General features: G+C 36.4%; 1 protein-coding gene and 1 non-coding gene across 5 annotated transcripts in view; both read left to right on the top strand.

Moving 5' to 3' along the window:
• CTNNA2 (catenin alpha 2) overlaps nt 1-18185 on the top strand; it is a 1425261-nt gene extending 1407076 nt beyond the window's left edge. For 3 of the 4 annotated variants that reach the window (XM_060187715.1, XM_007531774.3, XM_060187716.1), the window contains one exon: nt 16992-18185. In XM_060187715.1, coding sequence (XP_060043698.1) covers nt 16992-17279 — 288 coding nt within the window. In that variant the 3' untranslated portion in view covers nt 17280-18185. Of the gene's footprint in view, nt 1-13879; nt 14020-16991 lie in introns of all 4 variants that reach the window. The other variant, XM_060187717.1, reaches the window with a different exon arrangement.
• LOC132537879 (U6 spliceosomal RNA) lies at nt 4597-4703 on the top strand. Its single transcript, XR_009549301.1, has one exon. It is a non-coding gene; the product is annotated as a U6 spliceosomal RNA (small nuclear RNA).
• Nucleotides 18186-21456: the final 3271 nt, after the last annotated feature.

The raw sequence follows: 21456 nt of genomic DNA, 5'->3' as shown, positions 1-21456 counted from the left end.
CTGGAAAGGCAAGGCAAATGCCAAAATGGTTGAAAGAGAAAGAGCAATCTGTAATCAATCCCTCTGACATAGGAATGGAGGCTTTAACTGCAGTGAATTTAAAATAACTATTATGAAGAAAAGCAATGAACAGTGCAGGAGCAGTATTATTCAGTGAAGAGGGAAAAAATTGACTGGGTTGAAAACATAATGGTTGAAAGCATAGTAAATAGGCTCAACCTCATGGAAGGAAGAATTAGCAAAATTGACAACTAACTGAAATGGAATAAGAGAGGGGAAAATGAAAAAAGCATGTAAGGATTATTCAAGTTTATTAGAAAACTTAAAAATGTTATGTGTTTACCAGAAAATGGAGAGGAGAGATCAGAGATCCAGAAGTAATGTCAAGAGCATTGGAAATCTTAAGTAAAAACTCAACCACAGAAATCCATAAAATGGATAGAACACCTACTTTTATTAACTGTTTCATTTAATTTTATTATAAATTAAAAATATAATATATGGATAATATCAAATATATTTATAATAACAATTATAAATCAATACATTTATTTAATACCTAGAAGATTAATATCAATAATACATCCTTATTAAATTGTGACAAGGGAAATGATAGTAAAGGTATAGAAATAATGTGAAAAAGATATAGAAATAGTAGATGTAGAAAAGAGGTAAGAAAAAGAAAAGAGAAATAATAAAGACATAGAAAATATATGTAACAGACAAGAGTCACATGAATCTAGCATTAGCTTTCTCATGAATAGACAGATTATGGTAGGATAGAATGACATTCACAATTATAAAAGTTATTAGCAAGCCATTTAATATTCTGCCCTGAGAAATCATCATTTAAATATGATTGAGAAGTGCTTTCTCAATCATTTTAGCAAAAGCTAATAAAGTTTTTCAACACTACACCTGTACTGCAACAAATGTTGAAAGCATATTTTTTCTGTTTTATTTGACAGGACAGTGAACTTGAGAGGGGAAGGGAGACAGAAAGTCAGACACCTGAAAACCTGCTTCATTGCTAGTGAAACATCTCCACTGCAGGTGGGGAATGGGGGCTTGAACCTGAGTCCTTGTGCATATGTGTGCTTAACTGAGTGCTCTATTACCAGGCTCAAATGTATTTTTATGTGAAAAAGAATAAAAACTAGTAATATAAAGATTGCTTTACCCAATGAGTCAAAAACAGCAAAATAATAATAATAATAATAATAATAATAATATAAATCATATAATTTATATTATAAATTGTTACTGATAATGTGCATGTGTCACAAAAATGGAGAGCTTAACACACAATGACATCAATAGATAGGTCACCTAGACATATGCAAAATTTCCTTCTCAAGACAAATGAATGCTCATCCCTTTCAGATGCATATGGGACATTAATAGGAATAGATCATATAGTAGGATATACAATAAACTTCAGTGAATATTTGAAGTTTGCAATTTTATTATGCATTCTGTCTGACAATAGTGGTATGAAGTTAAAAAACAGTCATAAACTATATGGACAGTCTTTAAACAGAGAAAAAATGGAATTACTTTATGACCCAGCAATACCATTCTTCATAGCTGCATTATTCACAGTAGCCAAAGAGTGAAAGCAGCCTAAATGCCTTTCAAATTTATTTTTAGATTGCTGATTACAGAGGTCTTTAGTATAAGGAATTAAGAACTTACTGTTAATAGATTTATTTTAAAAAACTGGAGTGATGAAAATGTTCTAAAATTAGGTATTGGTGAAGTTTATATAATTTTGACAATAATATAAAATTATTGAACTGTAATTTTGAAAATCCAAGCTAAATGGTATATGAATTACATCTCAATAAAGCTTTTATTCAAAATATGAAAAAGTCATAAAAAACTGGAAAGATCTCAAGCCTGTGGGAACTTAAGACTATATATCTAGATAAATATTGGGTCAATAAATAAATTAAAATTTTGGGCCGGTGAACACAATGCTTATATAAAATACTTTGATGCTTAAGGCTCTGAGTTCCCAGGTTCAATCCCCAGAATCACCATAGGACAGAGCTGAGCAATACTCTGGTGTTTCTCTCTGTCTGTCTCTATTTTCTCTCATTAAAATAAAATTATTAAAAATAAAGTGATATTTCTTTAAAAATAAAAATTAATATTATTTGTAGTCCAATTAAAAAGAGCTATCAGATCCTATGTGATTCTTAAAAAGCAGTATTAAGAAGAAATTCCTGGCAGGCTAACATAAAAAAAAATTAACCTTAGTGAATAATCTAGTCTTAAATAAAAAATTAAAAAACATTCAATAGAAAGAAATACTAAAAAGAGATTATTAACAAATAGAAAAATACAAACTATCAGCAAAAAAAGATCTGGTGTTTTGAAATAAAAAGATAAATCTTTAGTGAGTCTTACTAAGAAAAAAAACACTTAAATAAAATGTAAATTTAGAAATGATAGAGGTAAAATTATACAAGATATACAGAATAATAAAGTCTCTGAGGAGACAAGTATGACATTCTATGTGCTAACAAATTGGATAACCTGAGAGGGGTAGGCACATTTTTAGAACCTTACAGCCTTCTAAAACTATTCTAAGGAGTGAAAACATTACATAATGAAATCTTCCTAAGAACAAAAGTGAACAGGACAGGGGGGAACAGTAATAAATTATACCAAGCCTACAAGGAAGACATGGATATCCTTTTCTATGCTCTCTGAAAATGGGAAAGTTGAGCACTCCCAGATAAATTTTATGGGGAAAATTGGTTCTCAAACCAGGCAAGAATGAAAGGCTCTAGAACTCTGAAGAACGTAGATGCAAAAATCCATAGCAAAATCTTGGCAAATCTCATGCTATATTAGGGAATAATTCATCAGAACCTTAACGGAATCTATAATGTAACAATGCAAGAATGTCTCAACAATAACAGAAATGATCATATCCACAGATGCTGAGAAAATGTTAAGATTCAATACCCATTTATAATTTTAAAGAAATCTCAATAACTTAGGAAAAGTAACATATGTAAGTATAATAAAAACTATCAATGACATTGGAAATGAAGAATTACAACTATTGCTATTTGCAGAATGCATGGCAATACATGGTGACTTCAACAAAAATATAACCTGAAAACAGCAAATGAATACACTAGTAGGATACAGAATCAATATAGGAAAAAATAGTTTTATTTCTACACATAGGCAATGTATTAGAGAAATAGGTAATCTACTCACAGTCTCATCAAAAAGGATGAAATACCTGGGAGTAAATTTTAAAAAAGATAAAAGATATATACATTGAACTATATTTCTATAAACTAGTTTGAATATTTAGAGAGCTCAAAGACATGGAAATTTATCCTATGTTCACAGATAGCAAGAATCTTTTTAAAATGATAACATTATCTAAAACACTATACACATCTAATATAATTCCCACAAAACTCCAGATTGATTTAAACAGTAGAAAAATCAACTCTAGAATTTGCATGGAACAAGTGGAAGTATCTCACTTCCATTTATTTGAGTCAGCAACACCTGCATGCTCAGTTTCATTGCACAAACTTACTTTTCAAAAACTCAGAGACTCCACTGTGTAGGACCTTCCACAGGTGCCATAGTAGCTCTCATGTTGTGCTTGGGCTTGATTTGACTGCTTCTGGTTCAGAGAGAGATATCACTGCACCTGTCATGTGATAGCAGGACTCAGACCTGGGATGTACACATAAACAGGCACACATCCTACACAGGGAGCTATCTTTATGAACCTTCCTGATGACTTATTTATTTTTTTCTTTTTTGTTTCCCTTGTTTTATCTTTGTTGTGTTTATTGTTGTTGTTGTTGGATAGAACAGAGAGAAATGGAGAGAGGAGGGGAAGAAAGAGAGGGGGAGAAAGACACCTGCTTCTCCTCTTGTGAAGAGACTCCCCTGCAGGTGGGGAGCACAGGGCTCCAACTGGGATCCTTAAGCTGGTCTTTGTGCTTAGTGCCATGTGCTCTTAACCCACCCCACTACCTCCTGACCTCCGACTTTTATTTTTTTAAATTATATCATTAGATACATCGATTTCTCAGCTTAGACTCCGCCCCCCCATTTCCTACTACAGTAGTTCTGACTTTTTAGTGTTTGACTTCTCACATCCCCTACCAAGCCTTATGTAGTTTATCAGACCAAAACTCCCAGGTTCCCTTCATTGAAGCTTTATCCCTTCCCCTTTCTTCTATGTAAAAATCAGTGATTCTAAAAAGTCATGGATCTTTTAGTGTTCTTTTCTGGTGTGTAATTCTACAGGAATATAATGCTCAGGGCCTACCTGGAGAATGCAACTGTTCTCTGCAATGGAGGAAGCTTCAGTACTATAGTGACTTTCTCTCTCTGCCATTTTCTATATTTCTAAAAATGGGACTGGCAAATCCTTGTTGATAACATCAAAAAAAAAAACAAAACCAACCTGTAATATTCATGTATTGTGATGAAGGTAAGATGTGGATGATAGCTTCAATAAGGAAAAGGTTAGAAAGGGGATAAAATGGTGGTAATGTATTGGAAACTGGGCTTGAAAGCAAAAATTTTAAACACTCTTGTTTTTGACTAAAATCAGTTACTTTAGAAAAGATGACCCAAGAATGATACAGAGAAGATTAGCATGGCCTGTCCACAAGGATAACATACCAATTTGTGAAGCATTCCATATTAAAAAAAGGAAAGACGAGCCAAGTCAGAAAGAAAAGAATGAATATGGGATGATCTCACTCATAGACAGAAGTTCAAAAATAAAAACAGAAGGGAAAACACAAAACTGGAGTTGGTGTTACACCAATGTAAAAGACTCTGGGGTGAGGGGCAGGGCTCAGGTCCTGGAACATTGATGGCAGAGGAGGACCTAGTGGAGGTTGAATTATTCTGTGGAAAACTGAGAAATGTTGTGAATGTACAAACTTTTGTATTTTATTTCAAGTGTAAACCATTAATCTCCCAATAAAGAAATTTATTTATTTATTTATTTATTTATTTTTATTTAAGAAAGGATAAATTAACAAAACCATAGGAGGGGTACAACTCCACACAATTCCCACCACCCAATCTCCATATCTCATCCCCTCCCCTGATAGCTTTCCCATTCTCTATCCCTCTGGGAGCATGGACCCAGGGTCTTTGTGGGTTGCAGAAGGTGGAAGGTCTGGTTTCTGTAATTGCTTCTCCGCTGAACATGGATGTTGACTGGTCGGTCCATACTCCCAGTCTGCCTCTCTCTTTCCCTAGTAGGGTGGGTCTCTGGGGAAGCTGAGCTCCAGGACACATTGGTGGGGTCTTCAATCAAGGGAAGCCTGGCTGGCACCCTGATGACACCTGGAACCTGGTGACTGAAAAGAGAGTTAACACACAAAGCCAAACAAATTGTTGAGCAATCATGGCCCCAAAGCTTGGAATAGTGGAAATTTTTTAAATTTTAAAAATTAAAAGAAAATTTTTAAAAATTAAAAAGTTGACCCACACAGTAAGAATAATAATAAAACAAGATTTATTAAGGACCTACCATGTGCCCATTACCCAGCTTTAAGAGCACTATCTCATTTAATATTTAATAGTAATACAGAGTGACTTAAAAAATAATGAGGGGGTCAGTGATGAGTCCACAGTCTAAAGCTTAGGATTTCCATCACTATGAAAAAATAATGTGATTCACATACGTCACATCAAATAACAGATGCTTTGATCAGAAATCTCCACACATTGTATAAGGAGACATAACAGAATGGATGTTTAATGTCCCTAGTATGTGAGCAATACATGCTATTCTGCCACAATTTCTTGTGGCTGATTATGAAGAGAAAGGAAAGAACAAAGACTCGCCAGATACTTTGAGATCATACCTATTTTTGAGGTCTATACCTGTAACAGTTGGCACTTAAACTTGTGGCTTCAGTTTGAAATATTGTAGCCTAGCAGTGATAGCACTAGGTCATAAAAGTATTTCAACACAAGTCAGCAGAGACCATGACTGTGACTTTCTGATAGTGCAGCATTCATTAGTGACTTTTTGATTCATTTTAGGAAGACATTACTTCTGTTGCATTCTTGGACAATACTTAATTTTATTTATTTTTTATTGCTATTGGGGTTATCTCTGGGGCTCAGTGCTGACACTGCAAATCCATGGTTCTTGTCAGCCATTTTTTCCTTTTATTTTTCTTCTTATTTTATTTTTACTTGACAGGACAGAGAAATTGAGAGGGAAAGGGAGATATAAAGGGAGATAGAAAGAAACATAGTAACTCATTTTAGATTTGTCTCTTGGTCATCATAATACTATTTGGGGAATGACATAGAAGTAATAGGTCAAAAGTAATTAACATACTGCTAGCTGACCTCTATTGGGAGTGCAAAAAGAAGCTTTAGCACTTTGAAGGGTTATGAGATGGTTTGAGTCTTGAATACTAAAGATGTGTGGATATACTTCATCAGAGCTGGCAAGAACATCTGTTAGTCCTAGTATATGATTGTATATATATATATATATATATATATATATATATATATATATATATAGTCATAGATTGTCTTCTACTATAGTCATAGATTGTCTTCTACACTGGAACATCTCCCAGTTTATGGTGACTAGCCAGCAATTTACCTGCATATCTACTCCTTTTGGGGTTTATTCCTTTGCACTCTGTTAAGTGTGAACAACCTGGAGCAGACTTCAGGGTTAGTAGGTCTTGAAATGAGACATAGAAAAAGAAATGGGGGGGGGGTGGGACAGGCAGTGGCACAACTGGTTAAGCACATACATTACAGTGCACAAGGACCCAGGTTCAAATCCCTGGTCCCCACCTGCAGAGGGAAAGCTTCACAAGTGAAGCAGTGCTTCATGCGTCTCTCTCTCTCTTCCTCTCTAATTCCTCTATATCTATCAAATAATAAGTAAATAAATAAAAATATTTAAAAAGAAAAAGATGGGGTCTGGCTACATGAAACAAATGAGCTGTTTATACCTTTCCAAGGCCTAACACTTCACAGTACCCCCACCCCTCCTTGTGAGGCCAAGGTTAACAAGAAGATTTGGGGTTGAACAAAAACTATTCTGTGAGGGGAAAAAATGGTTCTAAGCCATATTTAGAAAAATTTGTTGACTGTAATTAAGCCTTCATGGGAGTCCCCAAGGTTTACTTACCTATAATTGAAAAAATGCAAATGAAGGCAATTAATCAGTGGACTGGCTGAGCATAAAGCACTACTCCCTACCTAAATAAATTAAAAGCAAAGACACAAATATGTTCAGTTGAGAAAGCTATCTGAGATCTAATTGGTAACATTTTTTTAGCAACACTGAACTTCTTTTTTCCCTTTAACCTGAGGTTGAAGTATTTTTCTGCTAGGGCCTTTTCTAACCCAATCTTAAACCATTACATACAGAAAAGTAAAACAGTGAACTTCTTACCCTCAGAGTTGTAAAGCATTTGTATTCAAGAGCCTTTAGTCAAAAAGGAATACTGCTGTATTAAATCAATGCTTCAGGAATTAACCCACACTATATTACAATCAACTATCAAAGGCATGAAAAGCTCATATTTACATCTATAATGAAGTTTTTGTTTGTTTGTTTTCCTTGTTTTATTGCCTCCAGGGCTATTGATAGGGCTCCATACCTGCAACTACAAATCACTGCTCCTGGTGGCTATTTTATTCCATTTTATTGGATAGGACAGAGAGAAATTGAGAGAGTAGGAGAGATAGAGAGGGATAGAGAAAGAGAGACACCTCAAGACCTGCTTCATCATTAGTGAAGTATCCCCCTGGGGAGAAGGGGCTAGAACTCAGCTCCTTGCATGGATCCTTGAGCTTCATATCATGTGTGCTTAATCTGTTGCACCACTGCCCAGCTCCTGTAATGCAATTTTCAAATGATAATCATAATGCATGATAATCGTTGTAAATTCAGATCCAATACTTGCGGATATATGTGACTACTTTTATCACTTGCTTTAAAAATCAGTCCAGGAATGCTTTGTAACTTCTTCTAAAACCTGTCTCTTTTGCTTTATGACTTTATTAGTTAGCAACAGATACTATAGTATCAACAAAAAGAGCTGTACAGTTTGTCTGTAAAATAAATAAATAAATCCACCTATGGGGCCAGGCAGTGGTGCACCTGTTACAGTGCACATGTTACAGTGCACAAAGACTGGGGTTTGAGCACTCAGTCCCAACCTGCAAGAGTAAAGCTTCATGAGTGGTAAAGCAGGACCATAGCTGTCTCTCTGTATCATTCCATTTCTATTCTATCTCTCCCTTCCCTCTCAATTTCTGACTGTCTCTAATAAACAAATAAAAATAGAATAAAAAATAAATTCACCTGTGAGAACAATAATAGGAACTGGAGCGTTATTTAGAGAAAAATGTATCAGTGGTCTCTGAGAGATAGAATAAACCAAAGGTTTTGATTAAAAGTAGGGGCACAGGAGGAATCATATTTGTAACAAACTACATTTAATTGGCTTATGATAACTGTCAAAATATGACCTCATAGAGTATCCTTCAAGAGGTAGTAGGGGTGTTTCTTCTCCTAAGTCACTCAGCTGACTCTGAGGAAAGAAAGTGTCAGAATTGATTAATGATGCCATTATGGGCACCATATAGGTGAATGACATGTTGCTGCTCTATGTTCACCACTATCACTATCAATATCACCACTATCACTTATTTCATTGTTGATATTTGATGAGGAAGAGAGAGTGGACTAGAATACTGAAATGCAGACTTCCCACAAAGAAAATATATACACATGTATATGTACATGTGTGTGTGTGTATGCATATATATTTTTTCTTTGCAAAGTGCTAACATCCATAAAGTGGGTAAAGATGCATTTCAGCTACACTTCTTTTTATTACCATGTCTTTGTTTGCTGGGGTTATTTATTATCCTTGATTGCTGGAGTTTTTAGTGTTATTGATATAGATTCTAGAAAGAGTAGGCAGATATTTCAAGGTATTTCAAAATGTATCACAGTATCTAAGGAGATTAAAAAAAAAACCCTTGTGGTTTTTTGTTTATTTTTTTAACATGAAATGTTATTCTTGGCAGATACTGGGCTCCAAAGCTCTGGTTCCTAACCCCCAATTCATTAACAGCAAAGGTGACATGTAGCACAGGCTCTTTTCTTTTAAATTTTTATTTGTAAAATGGAAACACTGACAAGATCATAGGATAATAGGGGTACAATTCCACACAATTCCCACCACCAGAACTCTGTATCCCATCCCTTCCCCTGATATCTTTCCTATTCTTTATCCCTCTGGGAGTATGGACCCAGGATCATTATGTGGTGCAAAAGATGGAAGGTCTGGCTTCTGTAGTTGCCTCCCCGTTGAACATGGGTTTTGATAGGTGGATCCATACTCCCAGCCAGCACAGACTTTTTTCTACCCCACCCCATGGTCCCACACATGCAATTCCTTACTCCTCTGGGAGAGATAACTGCTTAAATATAAATAAATGATCAGCTCCAGTGCAAAGACTCCTGTATTCTCAAAGCATTTGTTTTTAATTTCATTTGTTTTAGTTAGTTTTCCCATCCCAAATACTATCTATCCCAGGTCTGAATAGCTTTGGTATAACCCCACTAAAATAACCTCTGTTCTTATATGTTTACCTCCAAGTTATTCCCATTAAAATATTGTGAAAGAGTTGGTGGACTTGTCCTAACAGTGGCAATATTTTAGCATTCTCAAAGTCATTTGTCTTGTTAGATTGAACTCTATTTAAAATAAAACCTCTAGCACTTCTAAGCTATTTGATGCCCTAGTCCTTCTGCTGTCTTAACGCACAACCTTTTTATTTGGTGTGAGGTCATTTTGGAGCTGGAAATCCTTAATAAAAAAAAAAAGTCCGCATACATTAATGGCAACAAAATTCCCAGGCCCAAAAGCTATCAATCATATCATATATCCTATGAATAGGCATATTTTTTTCAAATAGTGGGGGAGGATCTCTAATCAAGACATACTTCTGCGTGTTATATTTCAGAATTAATCACTTTCAAGTGGATTGATTTTTTTATTCTATGTAACTTAGTAGTCCCATGAAATTGCTTTGCACTTGGGATTTCTATGAACTGCCTTTGTTGTTGTTGTTATTAATAGATAATAAGATTCTTTGAAAACAGATCTCCAGGTTGTCTGTCTATCTCTATATGTCTATTATAAATGGATTAATGAGAAAAAAATGGTGGATTCAAAACAACTGTAATTATATACCTAGCCTTCAAAAACTTAACTTTGTAAAATAGATACAATATCATATCCTATTAATCTGGTGGTACCCTCCACCTCTTTTATACACCTTCATTTTGTTCTTTTGACAGTATTGTGATGTTTTTGCTGCATGTTAATTTTTCATACCAACTTTTAAATCTAAATTGAATTTATTTCATTGCCGATTGGCTCCAGGGAATCCACCATTATTACTAGTGGTAAAGGATTACTAATTAATAGATTAGAAAAGAAAGCAGCTTTGGCTGTTAAAAGAAATTATTCAATTTTTATTATCAATGCTTAGATTATTAAAAGGATACTGATTCTTACCTGAAAAGCAGATTTCTGTGAAAATTTCAGCAGATTCATTGCTCTTCCTGACCCAAGAGACTAATAAAGGTTTAACCTTACTTCTCCTTCTTTTTGTGGGCAAAAGTAGGTTAATGGTTTATAGTACAAAAGGTTTCACATTTCTTTCAGCATTGTATTGAGTTCTCTGTAAAGACAAAAAATAAGAAATGTGAAGAGAAGAAGATAGCAGAAAGTGAGAAGTCTTATGACTATAAACCACAGAACACAGTACTTGAAACAACTAGGAAGATCGATATATGCAAAACTGGGATTCTTGCTTATACCTTCTTGGTTCACTTGTTTAATGTCAACTGTTACTTTAATAATTCTACTTGCTTGTAATATGGAGACCTCAAATTCTACATGTGCAGAACTAAGTCAGTATGTAGCACCTCTGCTTCCCTCTAATTTCTACAGCTTCTAAAGTTATCCTTACTCTCCTTTGGTGATCATTTCCATTATAGTGAATGTTTATATCATCCTCAGCACAAAACACTAATTTTTTACCTTATATCAGTGCAGCTCAAGGTAATCCCATTATATTTATTCTTTTAGCATTATTTATGCTACTGAAGAAATTATAATAGAATTTTAACCCTTCTTATGTATGTGCCTATGAACGCATTCCACACAGTTAAGCATAGTGGTTAGTACATAACAGATGCGTAAGAATAAGTGTGTCAAGAACTATTTCAATGAAGGGTAAAAACTAAAAAAAATTCACAATTGAGCAATGTAGTTGTATTTTCATTTGTAGGAGTATAATTGAGTCATATTTGTATCAATTTCTATTCACATTAAAACTGAACACTTCCTGTATTGTAGACCCCTGCTAGTGATTAAAGCATCAGACTTCACACATTGGTGTTTCTGCTAGTTCTGTAAGTTGTCAGTCATTTTCAGCACTTTCAGGATCATCTTTACCTCTAACATAAGACATTAGGCAGCACAAGTACTGATTAATGAAAGAATCATAAGCAAGTTTTTCCCCTAGAATTTTACCCCCATTCAATGTACAAAATGAGGTGGGTAGAGGGAAAGATAATTCTATTACAAGTTGAGTTAAGAAGAAAATAGAGTGAAAAGAGCTGGAAAAAAGTCAGAAAAACTCTATAGAAACTGTAAGACTGTTATCCCACCCTTATTTGCTTGTCATAGACTGTAATAGAACAAGATGTGAGGAAACATATGTTGCCCATTTTAAAATAGTACTTTGATATTTTAAAGAATAGTGACAGAATTAGAAGAAACCTAATTTCAACAGTTGGGGACAACAGATACCTACAGAGTGAAACAGGGAGAATACGTCTAGTATGGCTTGAGAAATCTTTGAGCTATTAACTTGTCACTAGTGACTCTGAGAAACATCCTAGAGCAATGGTTAGCACACAAGATTTGAAGTTAGGTTTCTTAAGTTTATTCTGACTTCATCATTAGTCTACATATGATATTATACAATACACATGGCCCTTCTACTTCCCAACAGTGCATATTAGTGCTACTCAGCAAGATAATCTAGAAAGAACTTCATGCATGCAATTGTTTAATGTAGGCTTATTATTATTATTACTAACTTAAAATTTACTGCTTTTCATATGCTTGTGGGATATCTAGTTTACAGTTGAAATAGATGGACTGTCATAAGGATGAGATGATTACACTTCTGCTAAAAAGTCAAGGCTGTATTTTCAGGTCAGTTTGAAGGGTGACAGATTTATTCTAGTTGAGGTTGTTATAGAGGTAGCGATGCTGGACTCAGTAAAACCTTAGAGAACTAAATCAAGTATGTGAACCCCACACCAAAGGATGCATCTAGAACTTACTTATTTAAGGAATGAGTTCAGAGAGAAGTGAATTAGGGCAAGAGAAGTCTGTAGGAATCAAATTTAGGCAACACTGGGATCAGAGTCCAGGCTAAGACAGAGTAAATCAGGAAGACCCTGAGCACCAGGCCGGATGGTATCTAATGCTTGAAGATCTACTTTGCAGATATTTAGACTCAGTAGATTAGGATAAAAGTAACTGACCAAGTTCTCCCTAGATTTAGTCATAATGTTTACAGATTGTTACAGATTCAAAAGACATTCAGCTAGTCAGACTTAACTGAGATGGGTTCAGATTGAATAACAGTCACTAGAAAACATGTCCTAGAAATGAAAGGTGGTGTACCCAGTTAGCACACAGTACTTAGAGCAAGGACCCATGCAAGGAACCAGGTTCAAGACCCCATCCCCCACCTTTCTACCCTCAGGGGGGACATGGTAAAGCAGGTCTGCAGGTAGGTCTGTCTGTCCCCCTTCCCATCTTTCCTTCTCTCTCAGTTTCTCTCTATCCTATCCAATAAAATGGAAAAGATGTTTGCCTGAAGCAATGGATTCATTGCACTAGCACCAAGCCTCAGAGAACCCTGGACAAATTATATATATATCCTATGGAGTAGCAGTGTCCTGTTGTTTAATCTAGCCCTCATTACTCCAGGGATTATTAAAACTTAAATCATGCTGCTTAACTAAAATGACTCAGTGTCAGAAACTTGGTAGGTGCTCAGCTAATGTCAGGTCTACACCTGCACCTGATAGTGAAATGCAGGATTACAGTATAAGTCATAGGATAGAAGGAAAGTGTTCTATTTTTTCTAAACCATGTTATCACAAGATTTTTTTCTTCCACATAACTCTTTCTAATATATTTTCTCTAGGAAGTGAAATTTGAGCAAACGATGTTATTTAGAAGCCAGGTCCTAGTGGCATTTTGGATGAATCTACTTTTAAAATGAGATTAATTGGAGGGCCAGGCGGTGGCACCCAGCTAAGCACACATATTACTAAGTACATGGTTCAAGCCTCCATTCCCCACCTGTAGGAGGGACAATCTGCATTTGTCTGTCTTTCTCCCCCTGTCATTTCTCAGTTTCTCACTGTCCTGTCAAATACATTTTTAAAAAAATAACAAAAATATCCATGTGTAGTGGTGGATTCATAGAGCCAGCACCAAGCCCTAGGGATAAACCCAGAGACAATAAAAATCAATTAATTAGTTAAAATGAAATGGATTACTATTCTGACGAATTTATAAATCATTAAGGTAGGTATAGGGAAAATGGAAAAAATAATACTCTGCTACATTTTATATTTAATAATTTTAGATTGGGCTGCTGTCTAGGAGGATCTCTGTCAGGCTTAATGGGCCAAGTCTATTTCTTACCCTCATTTGACCTTCCCACAAATTTTGCATTTGTTTAAGCAGGTGACTGCTTTCTATTTTAGAGCTGTTTTACTCTCACCCAATGTGTTATTCACAGGAATCCTTCAGCAGACTGGGACAGCAAAAGGGTTCTAAAGAAGAGACAGGCTATCCTAATTTTGCCACAGAATTAGACACCATCTTTCTGAAAATGAAATCTATGGTAACGATCTCCAAACTACTTGTAGCCTTCTTCCCTGGATCCACTCAAGTATCCCAAGATTGGCTTGCTGGGAGCCCTTTACTAGAAAACACAGTTCCTTGTTCTATTAATTCTGTTGCTTAGAAGCAAATCAGCAGGCCTGTCTCTGACATAGCAAGGTTTCACTCTCTCTTTGCCTATAGCACATAGTACACACAACTAAATGAATGGTATGCAGTTTTGAAACCAGATAGACTTACAAGGAATCGCCAGTTCGCCAAAGGGTATGGTGTAGTTTCTAAAAAACCTCACCTTTTACTGTGTATTCTGGGGGTCAGAGAGGAGGGGTGGGAAATAGGAAAAAGTGAAATCCAGTCAGTTCATTAAGTACTGACTGAACTTATATGTCCTGTGACATGCTTGTTTGTGGTAAAATAAGACTAACTTCATACAGTTTCTTTGGGCTTCATCAACCATTAGTGCTCAATTGCTGATTTTCATCAGAATTACTTGGCTCACAAGTTGTTTTTCAGACTTTGAAAATGGTCAGGAAATCGCCTATCTCAGAGGCTCCCCAGGTGATTACATTGATGTTAGTTCAGAAACTATCTTTTGAGAATCACTGTAGTAATCTGCATTTGGCTTCTCTTCCATTAACATAAATTCTGGAATAATTTAGAATTTACTTTTCATTAACTAGCTTTATAAATCTTTGCCATACGATCTTAACATTGTGGGCTAAACAGTTGTGCATCTTGTGTAATATAAGAGAAGTGGGGAAAATTTGATTAATTTGAGTTACAAAGTAGTCAGGTGTATACTCTCTGAATCATAGCTCTAAATCCACAAATCACATGACTTCTCTTACTGTGAGACCAATGTATTCTGGTGTAAGTATATTTCTTAACAAATAAAGTCTTGACTATGGTATTGGAAGGAAAGAATTAATAAGGACATTTTAAATACTTATTAATTAGTGGTTTAATAATCACTAATAAGATTGTAAGCTTACAGGGGTACAATTCCACACAGTTCCCACCACCAGCCTTGTGCCCCATCCCTTCCATTGGAAGCTTTCCTATTCTTTATCCCCCTTGGAGTATGGACCAAAATTCTCACAAAAGGTATTTTCGATGTTTTCCATAGTTTCAGCAGTGATCTAACTTTCTGGGATTTTTTTTACAGTTATTTTGCCATAAGAATTCTTTTTTTCTAACTCAGTATACATATATTTAATAAAGTATATGAAACAGAGTATCCAGGGCAGTAATACCACATTGCTGACCTCATTCATTTTTGAACCATGTTTTCGTCACAATAAATTAACAGGAAGGTGAGTACAGGCTGTATTACGTAGCAGGGCTGCAGCACAAACACATTGCTAACCACCAGGTAGTCAGGAGGCCATATGCCTAATTCTCTTTCTGCAATGCAGCTACAGTTCATTCATTAAAGGTTATATAACTACAATTATATTACTGAGGAATAACCTTGGCTCTTTCATATAACTGCAATAAATGGATTTTCTAAAAAAAGAAATTTGATGAACAATTATGTAGGCCCAAGATTCTAGGGACTGGAATTCAACCTGTTAATTTCTCTCACTAGTTCACAAGTAGACTTTTCCAGGAAGTGAAGGTTGAAAGAGATAGAAAATGGTCTAGTGTATGGTCTATAGCACACTATTTAAGAATTGGTGAAAAGGTAGGAAAGAACAAACTGTAAAAATAAAGAGACCTGAGAATCCAAAGGGGGAGGGCTACGTTGTGCAACCAGTTAAGTGCACACAGTACTAAGCATAAAGACCCATGAAAGGACCGGGCCTTCAAGCCCCTGCTCCCCACCTGCAAGGGTGATGCTTCTCAAATAGTGAAGAAGGTCTGCAGGTCTCTCTCTCTCTCTCTCTCTCTCCTTTCTATCTGCCCCTCCTCTCTCAATTTTTCTCTCCTATCCAATAAAATGGAAAAATAGTCACTAGGAGCAGTAGATTCATAGTGCAGGCCCCCATAATAACCCTGGAGGTAGAGAGAGAGAGAAAGAAAGAGAATCCAAAGATCAGCTCTAAGCTTACTGTAAGTTGTGACTTGTCATAGCATTTTTAGGGTCTCCTATTACACGAGATGGTATAATAGTACAATCTTGAAAGACTCTATCACTTTGTCAGCCCATCTCAGTAATTGTCAGTACTCACCATATAATGGCCATGAAAACAAACACCTTCTCTGTAGACTGAAGAAGGTTAAATGGAAAAATAGAGTTCTTAGAATAGTGTTTGGCACATAGCAACAAAAAAAATCAGTGTCTTGTTAATTCATACATTGAATATATGGACTTGAGGAGAGCTTTACTGAAACTACCCTGACCTGAAGAGCATGACAGTATTTGTATTTTCAGATATATTTCCTATATATATTTTATATAGTTACATGAAAGACCTGAAGATAGGTAAATGGATACTCCAGCACAATAAACATATATGAGAAATTCAGAGCAGCAATGGGCATGTCTGTCTGCTTAGCTCCCTTGAGCTTAGTGTGGAAACCTTTTCTCTAGATAAATAATTCCACTGAGAGAGTGATACAATTTGAGATGTAGCCCTTTATTGCCTTTTACTCTTCAGTGCTTCCCTAATGTTTTTCAAACATTTGAGTAATTGTTACTAATATCAACCAGCCTACTGTAATAACATAAAACTTTCCATTTTGAAAGTTTTACATCGGAATTCATATTTTTGACAGGTGTGGATGTCTTTAGACCTATTGGAACCTTGGAAAGTTATGCACTGTAGAATATCTTTTTTTTACCTTTGAATTAGGGTTCAGAAAAGAGTGGTAACAACTTTTTAGATTTTATATATTCACCTTGTATAACAAATTGCTCTACTGTAGCAATACCTTCTACTTGCACTATATTGTTTATAAAATTGAAGCCCATTTTGTGAATCCTCTGCTTTGGCTAATCAAGAGGCTTCTTTTTCTTCTTCCCTACTCTAGCTGGACAGTGCCACATCACTCATCCAGGCAGCTAAAAACCTGATGAACGCTGTTGTCCTGACAGTGAAAGCATCCTATGTAGCCTCAACCAAGTATCAGAAGGTCTATGGGACAGCGGCTGTCAACTCACCCGTTGTATCTTGGAAGATGAAGGCTCCAGAGAAGAAACCCCTTGTGAAGAGAGAAAAGCCAGAAGAATTCCAGACTAGAGTTAGACGAGGCTCTCAGAAAAAACATATTTCACCTGTACAAGCTTTAAGTGAATTTAAAGCAATGGATTCCTTCTAGGATGATAGGCTTTAACAAGAAAGTTTTTTCTTTCTTTTTTTTTTTTTTCATTCCCCCCCCCCCTTTTCTTTTTAATTACATTTTTGTATGCATACCTGCCAACTTGTATGCCTCCGACTCGGGGAAATAAAGGGATCTGTTTGCATGTGAGATGAGGTGTTGTTTACACCACTGATCCATCTGTAGACCCGGGGAGGGGACAGAAAATTCTTGTTCTTAGGTGGCACAGAGCTACTCTTTCAACAGTTTCATAACAGCTGGGCAAAGAGTTCACATCACAATGTCTATGGGAGTGGGAGGGCTGGGGAAAATAAAGTAAACTTCTACAAAAGCAAACTCTAATGCATGCAAGAATCATTAGGTTGGCAGGTATATTAATAAATGAAAAATCCGGAAGTGTGACGGTAGAACATAAAGCTTGTATTGTTTCTGTTTCAGTGCAAAAATGTACTAGCCAATACGCTTACGTGTGTGGGCCACAAATTGATTTACTTTTCAGTCATATCCATTATACTATGTGATTTTTATTTTTTTTTTACTTAAAGGAAACTGACTCCTTCAACCTAAGATTTTTTTCTGTCTATATTTTGTTCTTTCTTTTCTAATAGTAATGACTAGTGCTCATGTTATCAAACCCCCTTCCTTTACTGAAAATATTAATGCTTTGAGGATATAACCCTTCTGAGAGCACTGGAAGTCCACTATGGTGATCAATCTTGCCTTTACTCTTTTACAAAATTTGAATATAATTTTGTTAGCAATAGGAAGCCCAGTGGTGAAATGTTAAATGAATGGAAACTTACTAAGTGTGATGGTTTAGAAACAATTGCATAGGTGTAGCTTGGAGTGCTGGTATGTAATATGCCATTGTATTCACTAACTCAAAATAAACACATTTAATCTTGACACCTGAGCTGAAGAATGATTTCTTTTATTAACTGTATATGTAACAATAAAAGATTACAGACTCTTCTTGAAAATGGGTTTAATACATTTGTTTTCAAAAATTGAGAGCAAAATAGGTGACATAGACATTCTCCAGGTCTTATTTCTTTTAAATATATGCATTTTTACTATTTTTATTTATTGCATGGGAACATTCAGAAATAGAGAGGAAGGGTGAGATAGGGAGAGAGACACTTGCAGCCCTGCTTTACCACTTGTGAAGCTTTCCCCTTGCAGGTGGGAACTGGGAGCTCAAACCTGGGTCCTTGCACATTGCAACATGAGCACTCAACCAGGTATGCTACCACCTGGCTCCTCCAGGTCTTATTTCAAAGCCAGGGCTTTGTATAACCACAAGTTCACTACTCTAGTCCTTATTTTCACTGAGAGAAGGAGAGACACCACAAGAACAGAGAACTCACAGTACCACCCACGTGGAACTAAGCTCAAACCTGAGCAGAACACAAGGCAAGGCATGTACCCTACCTACTGAGATATCTCTCTGTCCCTCTCAGTCACTTTAGAGTCAAGGGGTTGCATTTGTATCACTTTATGACATTTTGTTTTTATTACTTTTGAATTGAAACATAAGTGAGAAATTCAAGTTATAGATTTTTCTGAGCCATGCTGTAAACCTTGAATATTAAAAACTGAATGGGTCTTCAGAAACAGAAACTGAATCTACAAAACAATTTCTCAGATAGGAAGACCTATTACTTTAAAAATATATATTAGTTTCAAAACGTTTTCTTCTATGGAGCAGGAAATATAGATCACAAGGTAGAGCTCACACTTTCCTGGATGCCAGGACTTCCAGTCTGGTCTTCAGCCTCATTGTGTGGGAATCATGCAGAGTCATATAAGCTGGGGAGCAGTGCTGCCTTCTCTCTGTGTGTGCCCTTCACCCCCATCTAAAAAAATGATAAAGGAACCTGTTGGGACACAGATGTAATTAGTATACAGCTGAGAAACAATTAGCATACGTACTACAGTAAGAACTTACTTAGGCAAAACCACAAGTGGTTGTGAGTGCGCTGGAACTCATTTAAGTGCTATTCCAGAAATGCCCTTTCTGTTCCTGCCAGCTCAGCTGCTGTCCTCCTTTCCTGCAAGCTCTCAGTGCCTTCTCTTCTCCCTCAGAATCTGCCATGCCTGAACATGTGCTGCCAAACTCTGGTAACTTACGGATTCAAGGCTCCAGCCTAGTGCTAATAAGTCTTCCCCATTGCCTATTTTGCTGTTCCTAAATAACCTAACCACCATGTAACAAACTACCCATTTGTTTAAATCCCAATCCAAGCTGCACCTAAAGTTTTTTTTAATTACTATAAATGGTGCCCAAAGGTGTTTACATTTTTTCAGGCACCCCAATGCAATTTGACTTGAAATCGCCCAAACTGTTTTTGCCCTCTGTAGTTTTGGTTTGATTTTAAATGGTAACACGTGTTTTTTTTTTTTTTTTCAACCACACTCATATTTTTGCCTGCTGTATTTTAAAACAACAGCTCTTACTCGATAAACTGATTAGGGACCCAACTGGCCTCAGCTAGTTCCTGGTAAACCTCCAAGTTTCTCTATGGGGACATGCTCTATTTGAACAGTAGGGAAAGTATATATATTCATTCAACTTTGTCCTAGATGTATTCACTCAAATTGATCCTTGAAGCCATTGTTGACTTTGGAATGCTGTTATACAGTCCAGTGATTTTTAACTGAAAGGGATAAAATAGAAATTGTATCTACCAGTGTTTGGGGGTCCTCTACCCAAAGATTTTACTGATGTTTTGCTGCAAGTTCTAGTTTAATGAGAAGTGTTCAGGTGCATTCTGGAATTACTGATACTGACCATATATGACAAATTAATATTTGTTTTTTGTTTCATGTGCACCTGAGCTCCATGTGCACCCTATTTACAAAAAACAAAACAAAACAAAGAAAAAAACATCAAATGAACCCCCTAGGACTGGTGGTACAGATAGACAAGCAGTATGCTGCTTTGAATTTCACTAATAATTCCTCATTTCTAGTATAGACATGGAAAAGATGGTCAGTCTGTGTTCATGTCCATAGGAACCCACCTGATTGGCTGGATTGCACAGGCGTATAGCATGGTCCAGAAATCATTCAATTTCCTCCACATTGTAAAAAAAGCGACATCTTATTGTTAAGAATGAAAGCAGCTGATTTCTTTCAGCTATGGAGAAAGGAATGAGAAAAGGAATCCAAATATTTACACAATCAAGTAAAACTTGACCCATCTGAATGTTCCCTATAGTTTGCCAAGGTAAAAGATGCTTCCTCAGACTTCTGATAAACTGCTGGTTTGCTGGTTTCTGATAAACTGCTGGTTTGACATCTACATCATGTGTAGATGTCACAGATAAGGTGGAGTTCCTCAAAGAGAAGCAAGCAAAAAAAGTGGCTCTCACCTTTGTTTTATTTTTTTATTTTTTTATTTTTTGCCTCCAGGGTTATCTCTGGGGCTAGGGTACTTGCATTACTCCACTGCTCCTGGAGTGTGGGTTGCCACTCTGGGTCTCCCACGCCCCTGGCTACTGGCAGCTAGCGAGTTTCACAGTGGCCCGAGGTTCACAGTGGCCCTGGGGTAGTCCTGGGGTAGCTCTGTGTGCTGAAGGCAAAGTGCTCAGAGAGACAAGGAGTCAGCTATGGGAAAGCCTCCATGGGGCAGCTCATTTATTGAAAGAGAAAACAAGTACATAACCCATTACCCAGGGAGAAGTTCAAGGTAATCATTAACCCAAACACAAAGCAACACAATGCATAGTCACATGTTGACCTGCAAGCTATTTGATCACAAGTTACCATACAAGGTTTGATCACAAGCTTCACAGTGCATATTTCCCTGGGGGTAAATTACAGGCACCTCAGGGCAAGGGACTGAGTAACAGGAGTTTGCAGTGGATTTTCAAGTTTGACCAAACACAATGTACAGTAATTCATGGCCTTTGTTTTAAGGGGAGAAGTGGGGCAACTGCAGGAAGGTAGCCTCCATTCTGGAGAAGCCATCCATTGTTAGTTCATGAGGCTGGGGGAACCTGCCCTTGTGTCAACCTGGAGGGAAAGCTGGGTGTCTACTCTTTCTGACCTCATGGAAACAATGGCCTGGACTTTCTGCGACAATAGGCCCATCCTCCAACACCGGAGGCCATTTTTTCATTTTTGTTGCTCTTGTTGTGCAATGTTGCTTTATTGTTGTTGTTGTTACTGTCAT

This window comes from Erinaceus europaeus, chromosome 3, assembly GCF_950295315.1.
Source record: "Erinaceus europaeus chromosome 3, mEriEur2.1, whole genome shotgun sequence".
Classification (NCBI taxonomy): Eukaryota; Metazoa; Chordata; class Mammalia; order Eulipotyphla; family Erinaceidae; genus Erinaceus; species Erinaceus europaeus.
This window is presented reverse-complemented; position numbering and strand designations above follow the sequence as displayed.